Here is a 16,411-nt window from a genome sequence, read left to right as displayed (position 1 = left end):
GGGCCGTCCAATAAGGCTGCCGATGCCCTGTCTAGGGCCCATGGGTTGAACTCCATAGGCATTTCCAGGCCCATTTACCCTCTCTTGGAATAATTGAAGGCTGCAGCCCAACAAGACCCTCACCTACAGCAGATTCGGGGCCAGTGGGCTTCAGATCCTCTTAAGGTTCCCGGTTATACAGTCATCAATTCAGAGCTCTTCTGTAAGAGCAAAATGGTGCTACCTACCCAATCTCTTCTGTTACAGGACCTCATACGATTTTTCCATGAGTCAGCCACAGGTGGACATTCAGGTATCCTAAGAACTTATAGAAGAATTGCATCACACTACATCTGGACTGGAACGAGGAAGACAGTTTAGGATTTTGTTGCCAAATGCTCTACTTGCCAGTGTTACAAGTATGAAACTCAAGCTCCAGCTGGCCTACTCCAGCCATTGCCTATACCAGATCAGGTATGGGATCATATAACTATGGATTTCATAACCGGCCTACCCCCATCCTTTGGGTTTGGAAGGACAGTAATTCTAGTAGTGGTAGACTGACTTTCCAAATATAGCCACTTTTTGGCATTGGCACATTCCCATACAGCAGCCCAGGTTGCCAGGGTGTTTGTCCAAGATGTAGCCAAGCTCCATGGCACACCGAGGTCTATTACTACTGACAGGGAACCTGCCTTTATGAGCAGATTCTGGTCCAAATTTTTCAAGGTTCAGGGATCTCCTACACCACAGCACCAGCTACCATCCCCAAACTGATGGACAGTCAGAAGTGGTAAATTGGTGTTTGGAGACTTTCACAGGAGAAAAGCCAAAGCAGTGGGTCAAGTGGCTGCCGTGGGCTGAGTATTGGTACAACACCACCATAGCTCCACCGGAATGACTCCTTTCAAGGCCCTATATGGAAGGGAACTGCCAGCCTTACTACCCTATGAGAAGGGGTCCACTTAGGTAGCCGAAGTAGAGGACAAATTACTAGCTAGGGATGCTATCATTCAATCCCTCAAGCACCACCACTTGGAAAGAGCAAGACAAACTATGAAGACCCAATATAACAAAAAACATCGTGACATCTCTTATCAGGTGGGGGGCCTAGTGTACCTCAAGCTACAGCCCTACAGATAGACATCAGTAGGCTGCAGAACTTGGCAGAAGTTTTCACCTCGATTCTTTGGGCCCTTTTGTATTTTAGAAAGGATTGGAGGAGTTGCTTATCGCCTTGACTTCCCATCCGCTCCAAGGCTTCATCCCGTATTCCATGTCTCCTTGTTGAAGAAACATCTGGGAAACAGAGCTATCTCTCAGTCTTCACTACCCACCTTCACTGGTGAAGGGGAACTGATAGTTCAGCCTCTCAAGATCTTAGAATTCCATTGGGTTAAGAATGGCAAAAAGATAGTCCAAGAAGCTCTGGTAGTTTGGGACCAACTCACTGCAGAAGATGCCACCTGGGAAAATTTTGAAAGCCTCAATCAGCTGTTTTCTCACTCAAACAGTCCAACCTTGAGGACAAGGTTGATCTCCAGCGGGGAGGAATTGTTAAGACTCATGAAGCACGACATCAGCCCACCGAGACTCCAATGGCTAGAACCAGCCTAGCTCAAGCAGCAGCTGAGAAAGCTCCCCCTAACGACAAGCCTGGACCACCTGTCAGATTTGTTTATGTAAGATGGTCACATCAGTAGTCTGTTATAACAGCCCATGTGCGACATGCGCTAATGATTATAAATACTGGTATTACAGAAGGAAAGTGTGCATCATTTTTCCTCGAAGCAGTTCCTGAGGTGGGCAGTGACCCACCAATTTATTATCTGCTTCTGCCCACCATTTCTTAGTCCTAGACTGTTTGAATTACTACTCCTTAATATATTAGATGCTCTTTTCTTTTCTGTTAGTTATACCAGACGTTAATGGGCTCCCCCTTTTAAAATAAAATTAGTTCATCTAACTTATAGTCACATCTTATTGCTGTAATTGCTCAAATCAGGTTGACGTTTACATTTATTATTTATTAAAAGAAATTTGTAGTCAAAATGGTGATTGACTCTTGGACAAGCATAATTATTGACCATGAGGGCCAATCAGAAAGTTCATGGCTGCTGGTATCTATCAAACTATTGAATTCATTTAGTGCTTAATGTCTAGTCTGTTTCATTGGGCATTAATGATTAATAAGGTAGGAATTACTTCTTGGCTTAAATGGATTTGTATAATGTTTAAAATTCTAAATAATAGGTATGCTGAGATACCTTTAATCCTTCTTCAATTTCCTCGTTACTTGTTTCCAATTTAGAATATCCTCTTATAGCTTTCATTTCTTTAAGCTGCAAACTGATACCTTATTTGTTTAGATATTTCTCACTCCATTAAAGTAATTTCTTGTTATACGGGTTATAGGGTTGTTTTCAGCTTTTCTTCTTGAAAATCAACTTATTATTTGACCAAGTCTTGCTTTGGCAAGTATCTTAGGCCAAAATTTCTTTGGATTTGAAGTGTTCAATTAGTTATTTGCTCTATTTTTGCTTCACTGTTATGTGGCCTAATGGATAAGAAAGTGAGAGCTCTAGTGTGCATTAAGGACTTAGGAGGATTCTAAGACTTCTAATTCTGTGGGTCCGGTTGTAACCATATGGGGTGGCCAGGAGCATAATCTCCCATCTGCCAGTTTAATACTAAACCGTTGATTTTGTCTTGAAGAGCAGTTTCAGACCGACAATTCTCATTTTGTTAAGCAGCTTTGTATTTCTGATTTTTACATCTCATGAAAGAATCTTAACATTGCTGCTTGTGCACCCTGTGTGATATCCAACCTCCCCTTACTAGGACACTCCGCAACTTATTTAATTGTTATTGTGGCTTGTTGTAGTATCTCTCTTTACTGTTAGTAGTCATTGATTATTCATTAAATGAAGCCTTGTATAGATTTTACATACTTGTCAGGTTAGTGTTTTCAAGATGTCTTTTCTTATTCCTGTTAAGTTCTTTTAAGATTGATATGACCATTTTCCTTGTATGCATCGTTGAATGTTCACCATATAGCTTTACCCTTGTGATGAATAGCTCTTCATATTTGGCTTATGATTGTATTTGTTTATTTTCCCCATATGACTTGACCCCACCTATTGGAAATGGGAGAGGGGTGCCTAATCTCTTCCCTCCCCTGTTCTGAGTCTTACCCTGGCTGGTTAGACCATTGCCTCACATGTGGAGTCACTATTGGACCAAATGATTTATAATTTGGAGGGCTCATCAACTCCATTTCAATCCTATGATGGGTGGCAACTCCAAATCAGCCCAAGTGAGCCGTTTTTCTCAATGTTCACAATCGGCAAACAAAGGAAACTCTGGTTTTATTGTTTATGTTTTTTTTTTTAATTTTCCGTTTAATTTAATTTTTTTTCATCTGCAGAAATTCTGTTTTCTGTGTGGAAGCAAGTGCAATGGATGCTACTGAACAGCTTTACAGACCTCCACCAGAGTTTGAAGAGAATACAAGGGACCCACTTGTCGACATCTCTTTGACAGACTCGACGGAGTTTTGGCTTATTCAGTGGCCACATAATCAAGTAATCATGATCTTTCCATCAAAATCTTGTTAATTCTTTGAAGGTATTTGATGTCAGTTGTTAATGGAAAATATATCATCTTGGCACTGAGCTTGTTAGATTGCTTTATGGGTATGGCAGACACCTGATTTTGATGGGCAGGAGGTCACACTCAAGTTGCATCGAGATGGACGGATGGGCAGCTTTGAAGGGTCATCCGGTAAGAGTGAATCTTTTTCGATGATGGGACTGGAAGATACTGACCCTGCTAATGCATTCTCTTTAGTCACATTGTGAATTTGGTTTATAAAATGTGACTTAGTTGCCATAGAATATATGCCATGGCATAAGATTATTTATGTGTGGCAGGAAAAGAGTATGAGGTGGTTAGCTTTGCATCTCAGGAACCAGATGCAACTGTTTTTCTATCTTCACCATCAGAGACACAAATTGGTATGCATTAGCATTTCATTGTCTTTTTTGCATTCGTTTTCCAATTGATTTCACTTGCATTGAGAAACCTCTAGTAATTCTCATTTATACCTTAGAACTGCACCTCTACAAAGTTACCTGTCTGTGTGCAAGTTTACTCTAAGGTTGTGTTTGGTTTGAAGGAAAAGGTAGCGAAAGGAAGGTTCCCTACCTTTCCAGGTTTCCCTACCTGTCCCTTCCTTTTCCTTCAAACCAAACTGTGAAAAACTGACAGGAAACAAAGTCCAGTAAATCTTCATTTTCAGATACTCCTCTGACTGGCATTCAACATACCGGTAATATCTTGGAAAATAACAATTCTTTGTGCACAAACAAAGAATGCCATAGGAAGATTCAAAAATATGATTATTCTCTGTGCCAAATCAGCGGTTGGCTGAGAATTGTTATATGATTATTCTTTTGTCAGGTATGAGAAATGGTAGGTATGAATTACTATTTGATGCAATTGGCTGCAGTAAACCTTAGTATATTTTTTAACTTATTTTGCTGTGGTTTTTCATTTTTGCATCTAAAATTTGATTTTTCTCTCTCTTCCTCTGCATAAGTTGGTGAAAGAATTATCCATAGCTTGATTATTTAGATTTTATTATCCTATAAAAGGACAAGGACATACCTTTGTCCCAGACTCCACAAAAGCCTGAACTCAAAGATGACTTTACATGAGATATCCAAGATGTTAAGGTCGCATCTCGTGCCTTTCCACGGGTTGCATGTAACTCTTATTTGCTGGTTTAATAAAATTTCACTCATTTATAAAATAAAGAGATATCCAAAATGTTTTTTTTTTTTTTTGGAAGCATGCCATACTAGAAGCATATATTAAATGATCTTGACACAGGAACGATATAGATGTGGTTGGGTTCTGTGGGCTTTGCATTGGTTGGAACACATTCTCTATATTCTTCTTTTGATCCATCTCTGTGCTGTGAGTGAAGGGGCCTTTGCGTTGTTTTTTCTGGTAGGATATAGTTGGTTTATTTCTATATCTGCGGCTTTGTGGCCTTCTGTTAGTGGTTTGGGATCTGAGGTCATTTTGTCATGTTTTCCTTCTTCTATGAGATCTCCTCTAGTTTCTATATGGCTATACCATAAGTTACATATATATTATTTTACTTAACTAATTAATTGTTAAATTTTATTAACATTCCATTTTGGTTTCTTTAAGTTAATGAAATTGCAATATAAACTTGAAGTTTGTGAGTCCTAGTAGTTATGTGGGGGAGGAGGCGTTCAAGAAAGCCCAGGTTGCAAATAATTCTCATATAGTGTGTTACAAAAATCTTTTTCTAGACTGAAAGAAGGCCTGTTCAGGGCTGGTCCAACAAATAAATACAAGAGAGTTTATAAGAAAGAGGTGTTGATACTTAAGGATTCAAAGACTTTAAAGGAGGGGGGAAGATATATACCAACTCCGAAGGTTCAGTAGGGGTTGTGACTCAATTGGTAGAGGCATTGAAGGAAATTCTAAATCCAATTGCTGGTTTAGAGGAGGAAAAGGGAGGGTGGAGTTGCTAAAGAAAAGAAGGCTGAGGATGTTTTTTTCTAGATAGCTAGAAGGTAAAGGGAACAATGCTGGAGATTGAGAAGTTGGCTGATAGAACCATTAGAATTGGAAAGAGTTGAGGATTGTTCTCTTGGGGAGGAGAAGAGTTTGCTAGGAAAGCTTTTGAGAAGAGCAAGAGGGAAGAGAGGCCGAAGAAGATCATAGTAGGGAAAGGAGGAGAGTTGTGGAATGAGGATTAGTGTCTAGAAAACCGTGACCCAGGACCTTGGCTGGTTTGGTCTTACCCCAATAACCGTTTTCATTAAAAACCAGTGAGAACCATTGATCGGTCGATTTAACCGGAAAATCGGTGAACCAATCCTGGTTTCGTAAAAGAGAGGTAGGATTACTTGAAAGGATGTTGTGGAGGTGTACAAGGTTAGTAGTATGCTGGACAATGCGCGAAGAATGAAATGCAAGAATCTTTGAGAAGGAGAGAAGCTTGGAGGTATGATCACTCCCAATGGTTGGTTGGAAGAAGCTGAACTTTGATGGTATAGTAGTATGGGTAACCCGGATCCCTTAGGTATTAGAGGGGTTATTAGGGATGAGGGAGGCAATATTAATGCATTATTTTCTGGCCTAATTGAGCAAGGTGATTTAGTGAAAGCAGAATTTTTTACAACAGTTTATGGGGTAGAGAAAGCTAAAGAATTGAGAATTGACAGATTGATTATTGAAGGGGATTCGAAGATAGTTGTGAGGTGGCTGAAAAAAAAAGAAGGGATGGTTGGGCCGCTAAGGAATAATTTCTGTAGATTTTTGTGGCTATCAAAAGGCACGGACATCCAAGTTCATTAGGTTAGAAGGTTTGCAAACAACTTAGCCAAACAAGGCGTTCAAAGACGGTTCATGTATTGGGCTCAATTATGATATGGGTTGGATGGCTTGCCTTGTATTGGGCATGCTTATTGTTCACAACTCCTTGTTGTATCATCTTTCTTTAATCATTAACTAGCGGATGGGACCCTGCGTTGCAGGGGCTCGCTCATAAACTATCAGGCTCGAGCTCGATTCGAATTAGAGACTTGAGATCGAGCTCAAGCTCGGCTACCTTTGATTGTAGGTCTCTTGAGCAGTCAAGGTGTCGTGCTAGCCGAGGTCTCCCTCAGCTGTTGAAGTGTCGAGCTAAGGTTTCCCTAGCAGGCAAGGTGTCAAGCTAAGGTCTCCCTTAGTTGACAAGGTGCCAAGCTGAGGTCTCCCTCAGTTGTTGAGCTGAGCCGAGATCTCCCTCAATGACCGAGGTGCCGAGCGGTCCAAGTCGAGGTCTCCCTCAGTGGTCGAGGTCTCGTCTAGATCGAGCTCGATTCGAATTAAACTTGAGCTTGAGCTCAGAAGTTCAAGCTCGGCTCGGCTCGAACTCGACTACCTTTGATTGCAGGTCCCCTAGCATCCAAGATGCTGAGTTGAGGTCTCCCTCAGTTGGAGAGAGTGGCATTCTTGTAATTTATAAGGAGAGAGAGATAGCATTCTTGTAATTTGTAAGAAAAAGAGAGAGAGAGAGAGTGGCATTCTTGTAATTTCTAAGAAAAATGGCAAAATGTTCCATTTCCCTCATCCTCAGGCCTTCTTACGTACACATTTCAACTTAATATATTTGTATAGATAAAGCTCTTCTTTGTGGTTGTTGATAAAAAAATGTCAACAAGCTCCTAAGTATTATTCTTAAAAAGTACCTCCATCTCTTAGCTATAGCATCCTTTCACTAAGGATTGTAGATTACTTTTGTAACATAATTAGGAATATGTATAAAAGAAGAAACAACATACACAAAAGCATGCTATTAGTTACCTATAATTAGGAGTGTGGCATTGATTATGAATAAACATTTGCCATAGTTGCTAAAGATGACCATAGTCCGTGTTCTCTTAGCCTTGTTTGCTTTCCAATCATGGACCATTTGTCAGTTAGATCTTAGATGTAAAGAATGCCTTTCTTAATGGTTAGTTAAGGGAGTCAATCTACATGAAGCCTCCTCTTGGATACTGTAATGATAATTCTTTGGTTTGTCGCTTGAAAAAATCCCTATATGGATTGAAACAAGTTCCTCAAGCATGGTTTGAACATTTTTGAGATGTTGCTGCTACTAGATATAGTCAGAGTTCCTCTGATCATTCATTATTTGTTTGTAGACAACCTTAAGGTATTACTATTCTTTTGTTGTATGTTGATATGCTGTTGATTGGGAATGATGATGAAGGTATTCGTGAGTTGAATTCCTTCATAATTCCTTCCACATGGATGACTTGGACTCTCTCACGAATTCTTGGGCTTGGAAGTTCATCATAGTGATTGGGGTATTCTATTTGTCAGAAGAATTATGCCTTTAACCTTGTTAAACCAATTGGCATTATTGATACTCCTTTGGAGCTAAATGTTGTCTAATCTAAAGGTCCATTAATTCTTGATACTACCTTGTATCACCAGCTTGTGGGGTCTCATCTATCTATGACTTGGCTTGATATTTCACATGATGTTCAGGTCATTAGTTTGTTTTTTCTCCTTGTCAGACTTATATGACTGTTGTTCATCACATCATTTGTTATGTTGGAGGCCTGACTTCTCAGGGACTGTTCTCCTCTCCCATTCATACCTATTGGTCCACTACTGGGTGGTGTGCCTTGATGGGTTATTTCCTCATGTCCTTGAAGTGTAAGAAATAGTATGCAGTCTCTAAGTCTTCCACGGAAGCTGAGTATAGGGCAATGTCTTCTGTTTGCAGTGATATTGTTTGGTTACAATCTTTCTTTGTGGATCTTGGTATCCAACTTCCTACTCCTTTGTATGCACCCAATACAAGTGCTATCAAAATTGCATCTAACCTTGTCTTCTATGGGAGGACTAAGTATATCTAGGTGGATTGTCACTTTAATTGAGATCTTCATTGTTGGATCTATATCACTTACTCATGTAGGCTTGGACAAGTAAACTGTAAAATCTCCTCAAAAGCCATGAGGGCTCAACACTTCTTTCTTGTAGGCAAATTGATGCTTATGTCTATGCATCTGTTTGAGAGGGAGTGTGGAGATTTTGGAATTTGATGTATCTTATTAGTATCGTCCTTGTTGTACATTACATTACTTGTATTCTTTATTCTTTTTTCACTTTCTGCCTTGTATGGGCAATCTTGTAATTGTACATATCCTTTAATATAATTGAAGCTTTTTGGGGCGAGGGTCAACTATTCTTGTCATCCCCTAAATCAGTTCTAGGTTCTCTTCATAGTTCGGTGAAGAAGGTTTACATTTGGCAAATTGACAACTTCACACTCAAGACATAAAGAAGGAACTAACTTTGAACAACACATCATCATCATCATCCAAGCCATATCCTAACTATATTGGGTTGGGTACATGAGAAAAATTTCAAAGATTCAAGTGACACATGACCAATCATTTATAAAAAAAAAGTGCCACATGACCAATCATTTATAAAAAAAAGTGACACATGACCAAGATGCAATGTTTTAAAAATTGACCCGGAACCAGAACCACTTTGGCCACTGGTTTCTAGGTCAGTGGTTTGACCAGTTGACCCGTTCCAACTTAAAAATAAAAAAATGTTAAAAAATAATTAAAACAAAATGGCCAAAAACCGTTGTTTGGGTCTAATGGGTTGCAGTTTGACTAACTGGGTCAGTGGGTTGCTAACCAAGTCAATGGTTTTTGGCCAAGGAATGGGTTAAGGGTAGTGGTGGCAATTGGGCGGGTTAGGTTTGGGTTGGGTTGAGTTTCAACCCAACCCATTTAACCCGCCAACCCGTTAATGACCCAGTTATATAAAATTAAATGGGTTGGGTTCAACCCAAACCCGTTTAACCCAATCCAACCCGCCCAAACCCATTAATCTTATATTTATGTACTTAAACAAAAAACTAACTACTTTTTAACAAATAAGTTAGTCATAGCTTAGTGATAATAGTAGTTGCTATTTACACAAGTGGTGAAGGTTCAAATCACATTTCATGCATGCTATTTTTATACAAGCATCAAAGCCACTTAACTATGTTCAGTTTTCGGATTTGACGAACCACATAGGTTCAAATCGGTCAAACCAACTTGAACTATCTAATTGGATTGTCTTCGAGGTAATCACGTCAACTTCAAGAGTGGTTGAACCATTTAGATCCGAATTAGTCTGGTCGGACTAGACCCTGCCCAAACCGGCTCAGTCTAGTCGGACCAAACCCTGACCAGACCGGACAGACTCATGTTGGTTGGGCCAGACCCTAACCGGGGTGGTTCAATCTAGTTGGACCAGACTATACCGGTTCATCCAAATGGTGGATTGACTTGGCTCGCTCATATCATGTTTGTGCACATGTTTGGGGCTGAACCGATTGGCCCGAAGCGGGTCAAAAGAAGTAAATCGGACCGGACCAGATTCGGGTTGGGTTGTACGGATATGAACCAAATTGGATGATCCAAACTGGGCAAAGCAAGTGGGGTGGTTTAGGGTTCGGACCCCACCCACTCCTACCCATTTTCGGATTTGGGTCGGGATCGTCTTGTATTGGGTTGAGGGGCTATGTGAATAATCGTTGGATCGGACAACCCAAACCGGGCAAAGCAAGCGGTACCGATCCATCCCGTCCGAGGTCTATTTCGGATTCGGGTCGACCTGGATTGGGTCAGACTACATTGAACTGGTCCGGATTTGGGTCAAATTGATTTGGATTTATGTTGGGTGAAGTTTGTTGATTCATGACAAAACTAAATTTAGTCAATAATTAATAGAAAATTAATGCATTAATTATAAATTATTTAATTCAAATGAAGAAAAAAAAGGCTAAGGAATTAATACTAATGTCTGTAATGGTTAACCCAATGGTTATCCACAACCCAACCCAACCCAACCCATTGAAATAGGCGGGTTGGGTGGGTTGGGTGGGTTAAGTGGGATGGGTGAAAAATTGCCACCCCTAGTTAAGGGTGAGATGGAACCAGTTGCCTGGACAATTTCCAGGCCAAACAGTCCAACCGTCCGGGTCAACGATGGTTCGAAAACATTGTCAAGATGTATATGCTATGATAAAATCTTGGTTAAATCACTATACACAACAAACTCCATAGGACTTCCAATGGAGCAACTAGAGTTTGCTTTTTTTGTTTTTGATGTCTGGGTAAATCATCGAACAGGTAGACTCCATTTACTAAATATCCACTTCCAATAATCTACCTTGTGCCTATGTCTTGGAAAACACAACGGCAAGAAAGAAGTAACATAACAATTTAAATGTTTAGTTGGTTGCTAACAGACAATACATTTTTTGTGGAGTCTGACTATGATACCAAAAAGATAGCATTCCTAAAAAACTACTATCCTATCAAACAGTATCATCCAATTGATAACCAATCAATTGGTATACATTCAAATTTATGTGGATTTCTGATTGGAGAAAGTTTTTCAGGTATCATATCTATCCAGTATCATAGAAATTGTCTTTGTTGTTGGATGCAAAACATGAAAGAATAGAATCAAGAAACAAGGTATTACTTAGCTGAGATAGTGAGCTGCTTTCAAGAGATAGGGACAAGAGAACAATCAACTAGGGTTGCAAGTAGGGTTATTGGATCTGAACAATTTTCAATTACATTGGGCTTGGGTTAGGTTTTGGGCCCATTTAAAATTTGAGAAATACCAACCCAACCCAATCCGCATCAGCTATGGTGATTTTTTTTACTAGAACATAAACAATGGGTGTGAGCATATCAGTCATGTGATCTGAGGCACCAGAGTTAGTCACAAAATAAGAAGACAATGAAGTCTCATAGGCAAAGGGGTGATCACCTGTCTTGCTAGATTCCATGGAAGAATTTGGTAATCTAGGAAAACTATCAAATTAAGATAGAAGGTAGCTGAAGTTCGCCATTTCAGCCCAGGTAGCAACAGTGCTTTAAAAGCATAAGGTGCAAAAATTAAAAAAAAAATTAAATTAAATGTTTTAAAAAGCTTATTGGCTCAAAGCATAACATATGAAACATATTCAAAATGAAAATGTAAAATTAAAATCAAACATGACATATGAAACATTTTCAAGAATGTGAAATCCAAATTCCAATCTCTTTATTTCTTTGCCAATCACATTACTAAGTAGCTAATGTGATGTTAAACATCTTGTATTTCTTAAATTATTAATCTATGCATAAAATGTCGGTTTTATAATTTTAATTATAATTTTTTATCTTTTGAAAAATGTATTTTATTAAAGGATGAATGAACAGGGGATTCCACCCCTGGCTTGGCCTTTATAAAAAAGGCAAAATAGCACAATATTACACTAAGGCACATTCCTGGGCTGAGGCATAAGGTCCACCAGACACACTTAGGCACACCAGGCATGCACCTTTTCAAAGGGGTTGCACCTGGGCCTAGGCAAGGCACATGCATTAAAATGTGCCTCGCCTGTGCACATCACTGGATGTCAATCAACATTTTTCTAGGAACACTAGAAGATATAGGAGCATTCACTCCAACTATAGACTTCATATCTGATGTGGTAGTATTTGCGTTACTTTAATTCCCTTGATAAACATGGCAGGTCTCAGTTTAGTGTTTAAGATTGAAAAGAACTCAAGAGCAAGGTTCAAAGTACCGTTATGTATCGGCCGATACGTATCGTTTCGGGACCCTTCCGATACGCCCCTACAGTGGGTATCAGGGGTCTGACCGGTTCAGGGGATGGAGGGGTCCTAGACCGGCTCCCCTGAACCAGTTTTGAAAAATAAAAATAAAAAAGGTAAAAAATACGAGTATCGAATATTTTGAGCCTTGCTCAAGAGTCATTAGTATGTGTTGGCTTGCCACACTAATCACATTTCACATCTTCCTTGATATGACTTTACACACCATCTTCCGAAATGTTAAAGAAGCCCAAGTGGAGTTTTCTACACTAGAAAAAAATCTCATAGAAACTTGAGGACTCTTCCCCTTGCACCAAAGCATAAGCATGACTCATAAGGAAGACTAGCAATTTCTCAACTAAAGATCTGTTGTCTGATCATGTCATACCCACTCCACTAAGAAACGCAAAAACTCTTCCTTTTCAACTAACTTGGTATGCTTTTCTCTATTAGAATTTGTCTGACTCAATACTCTCATAGTAATCAATCTCCCACAATGCCCAAATAGAAGAATATTACATAACCAGTCTTCTTCCTCTGGTGAAGAGAGTGAACCTCAGTATAGAGTTGGTACATCCTTGCTGTATTTAAAGCTTGAAAATAGGTTTTCTCATCTTTCTCCCAAATATCCTTGGCTGTAGAGGGGAATACAAAACTCCTACTGATGCATAGCTACATTTAGTTACAAGGCACAACACCATTAAATTCTCTTGCCTCTTCCACCAATATATACATTCTAGCTGATTGTGCCCATTCAAAATAATTATTGCCATCTGACTTAATTGTAGTGGAAGTGTACATTGTGTACAATGATAGTATAACACAGAATTACACTCCTAACAAAAAGAAATAAAGTACCCCTGACTAAAGACTGGAACGTAGCAGAATTCAGTTGCATTAGGCTTGTCTATAATTTGTATGCTTTGTAGTAGCAGGGTGGTAATCGCTCCCCTAACCATGGGTTGTTTGTAATGACTGAAATATTCTGAGTTTATTAATAAAATTTTACGGTTATTAAAGTACTCTGTACAGCAGGCATAGAACCTGCTATGATGACTTATGAGCTTGCTGGTATCCCTTTTCTAACCTTGAGATGCATGCATACAAGAAGAGATTTTGCATGGTTAGTACGAATTTGGATTAGCTGAACACGGGCTGTGGAACCAATAATGAGGTTCCACTATAAGTTCATAGGCCCCACTGTAAAAGATCCGGGCCCCATGTATTTAAATACTGGCGTCGAACTCTCTCATTGGTTCCACAGCCCGCTGAACAGATGAAGCGTTTCAGCTAAACCTTGCTCGGTTAGTACTCATTGGAGCTATTATTACAATTTCAATCGAGCGAACCTAAAAAAATCACGTGACACAATTCTATACCCTAAGCCTAAACCAGGCATTAATCACCACCCTACCCTTCTTTTTCTTTTATCTCTTTTTTTCAAGATAACTATTTACAGAAGTAACACCTTCCCCCCCCCCCCCCCCCCCAGCACATCTTAAGCTGCATTTATTTTATTATCTGTTTCATTTCTTTTATAATGCCAATCTATTTATTTTATTTATTATATTATTTAAGACAGTTATTTGATATTCTCTCTAATGTTGCAGTTGGGAAGATTTCTCGGCGGGTTTGTCTAGTCCATTACCCAGAACCAAGCGAACTGGAAAAACCTTATAATCATCCAAATCGTATGATGTATAGATCTGGAGGGACTTCCACTGCAAACACTTTCGCAACCCCAAGTCAGAGCACCAAGCAGAGAGCTTCCCACTATTCAAGTGGAATATCCAGTATAAAAGAAAGAAGTTCATCACGTTTTGAAAGTGGAGAACCATCAAAGCGCCCCAAGAAAAGGCACAGTAATGAACCTACGAGATCCATGGATCGAACTAGAAATTCAGAGGGAACAACAGGTCATAGTGATGTTACATCGTGGGAGTCCGGACATTCCAAACAAGGGAAATCTAAGAAGATTAAAGAGGAAGAGTAGGATTCTCTCTCTTCTTTTTTTTTATTTTATTTTTACGTTTGTGGATTATTTGATTACAAAACAATCAAAGGCAGTTTTGGGTCCGGCAGGAAGCAAATAATTCATGGAGGCTGAATATGAAAAACATGAATCGTGATTTATCTTTATTTATATTCTTTTTTGGGTAAATTACAAAGAACTCCTTTGTACTATGGGGTCTGTGACAAAAACCCCTGTACTATGACCATGAGGCAGATTCTTTTTGTTAGCTTTCTGTTGAAATCTGCCGTTTTAATCCCCATATTACCATTGTAATAAATATTCAAACAATTGAGAGAACAACATTGTTCATCTTCTCCGACCTCACTAAGCAGTGGCACAAAGAAGGGGCATTGTCATATAATAAAAAATCTAAATTCTCTAATAAACCTACCAAACACCGTTTCTTTCTTTTCCTTCTCTACTCCACTTGCTCATTGGTTCAGAACTTCATTCAGATCTCTCTCGCTTGCAACAAAGCGGCTTCTTCTCTTTTGCTGCTTCTGTTGAAAATGACTGCCCACCTGCATTGGCTACTCTTGCTTTTATTAGCCAAAGTGTTGCTCCTCCGATCAGATCTCTTTCCAACTAAGTTCCTGTACTTCAACCAAGAACTCTCTCATGCCTTAACCAGTCTTGTAGGCAATGCGCTTCACAGCAACCTCGTGGGCAATGTGCTTCATTAGTCTTATGGGCAATTACGTTTTCTTCCGAGAACCCTTGTCATCGAATCTCCTGATAATTCATCCGGTGGGGCCAATACTCCAATTCCCAATCTTCCATCTCTGCTCTCTCTTTCACCTCCTCCTCTTAACCAAAAGTAAAGATATCACACAGGCAAGAACAAAGAGAACCGCCACTGTAATCCCCGCAATGAATCCTTTGGAACAAAAAACAGAGTTCTTGGGAGGAACAAATGATGGTAGATTCAAAGTAGTCAAGGAATCTTCGATGGAGGCATTCGAATTACTAAAGCTCCAAGCAAGAACCCTATGGTATTGAACTAACCGTCCCGTCGCCGCAGTGAAACCAACATACATTTCATCGAGGAGAGTGTTGGAGAGGTTGACAGGAGTACTAATCAAAGGCTGCTGAGGCCTTTTCATTCCGGCTCAGGCCATAGTGACATTAAGTAGAGAATCCGAGTAATCAATCCATACTTGATAGTTGACGCCATTGTTGAGCGTCAAATCATGAAAGGTCCCGTTTTGGCTATTCTATCTTCACCCCAATAACGGCCGGCTCGGCGGTCTTCGACGTGAGCAAGTTCTCGTCGACGCCAATGTGGTTATTATTGATATTGTTGAACTCTTGATTTTTGAACACATCAAATTCGATGCCAAACAAGTGATTATTGCGGTTGTCGTTGTTGGTATGGTTGACGAAGCCGAGATATCGAGGAGAGGCGGTGCCATTGATTCCGCCGGTAAGAGCAAAGATGAAGACGATGCCGTGGCCGTAGAGTTGGCAGTTGTTTGAAGCGATAAAGAAGATGAAGGAGGTGTAGAAGGGGAGGATAGCGGACGTGTTTGGGGCCCTCGTAGGTATCTTAGAATTGTAAAGCGCTCAACCAACGGTAAAGGCGGTAGTGTTTGTGAGGAGGAGCAGACGGGATTCGAGCGTTGCGGTGCCGTAGAATACAAGATCAGATGAACTAAAGCCATTGAAGACAAAATCGACGGCGAAATTTGATCGGAGGAGCAACATTTTGGCTAATAAAAGCAAGAGTAGCCGATGCAGAAGGTGGGCAGCCATTTTCAGCGGAAGCAGCAAGAAAGAAGAAGCCGCCGCTTTATCGCGGCCGAGAGAGATCTGAATGAAGTTCTGAACCAATGAGCAAGTAGAGCAGAGAAGGAAAAGAAAGAGAGACGTGTTTGGTAGTTTTATTAGAGAATTTGGATTTATTATTATATGACAATGCTCCATCTTTGTTGCTACTGCTTGTATTGTGAGGTCAGGGAAGATGAACAAAGTTTTTCTCCAATTGTTAGAATATTTATTACGATGGTAGTACGAGAGTTGAAACGACGGATTTCAACGGAATGCTCATAAAGGTCTTTAATCTATTTTTATTTTAAAGGAATGTCTTCCCATTTTTGCCCTTTTATAATCAAAGGGGCTAATTTAGACCTCATACTTAAAAAAGGGCCACCGCTTGCCCCAAAACACATGGCATTATTGATGCCATGCACAATTCATT

General features: G+C 39.9%; 1 protein-coding gene and 1 pseudogene across 2 annotated transcripts in view; one reads left to right on the top strand and one right to left on the bottom strand.

Annotated features, from left to right (window-relative positions):
* The window catches only part of LOC148866987 (mediator-associated protein), a 28,403-nt gene extending 13,880 nt beyond the window's left edge, over window positions 1-14,523 (top strand). For both annotated transcript variants that reach the window (XM_088979419.1, XM_088979418.1), the window contains exons 3-6: window positions 3,407-3,563; window positions 3,684-3,762; window positions 3,912-3,995; window positions 13,811-14,523. In XM_088979419.1, coding sequence (XP_088835545.1) covers window positions 3,438-3,563; window positions 3,684-3,762; window positions 3,912-3,995; window positions 13,811-14,193 — 672 coding nt within the window. In that variant the 5' untranslated portion in view covers window positions 3,407-3,437 and the 3' untranslated portion in view covers window positions 14,194-14,523. The remainder of the gene's footprint in view (window positions 1-3,406; window positions 3,564-3,683; window positions 3,763-3,911; window positions 3,996-13,810) is intronic.
* Window positions 14,524-14,666: 143 nt separating this feature from the next.
* LOC148866986 (L-type lectin-domain containing receptor kinase VII.1 pseudogene) lies at window positions 14,667-16,103 on the bottom strand (annotated as a pseudogene).
* Between the last annotated feature and the right edge of the window lie 308 nt (window positions 16,104-16,411).

The sequence above is a fragment of the Nelumbo lutea genome, chromosome 3 (assembly GCF_056320005.1).
Source record: "Nelumbo lutea isolate HS-2025 chromosome 3, American lotus-T2T, whole genome shotgun sequence".
Classification (NCBI taxonomy): domain Eukaryota; kingdom Viridiplantae; phylum Streptophyta; class Magnoliopsida; order Proteales; family Nelumbonaceae; genus Nelumbo; species Nelumbo lutea.
The sequence above is the reverse complement of the archived record's forward strand: the minus strand, read 5'-3'. Positions and strand labels throughout refer to the sequence as shown.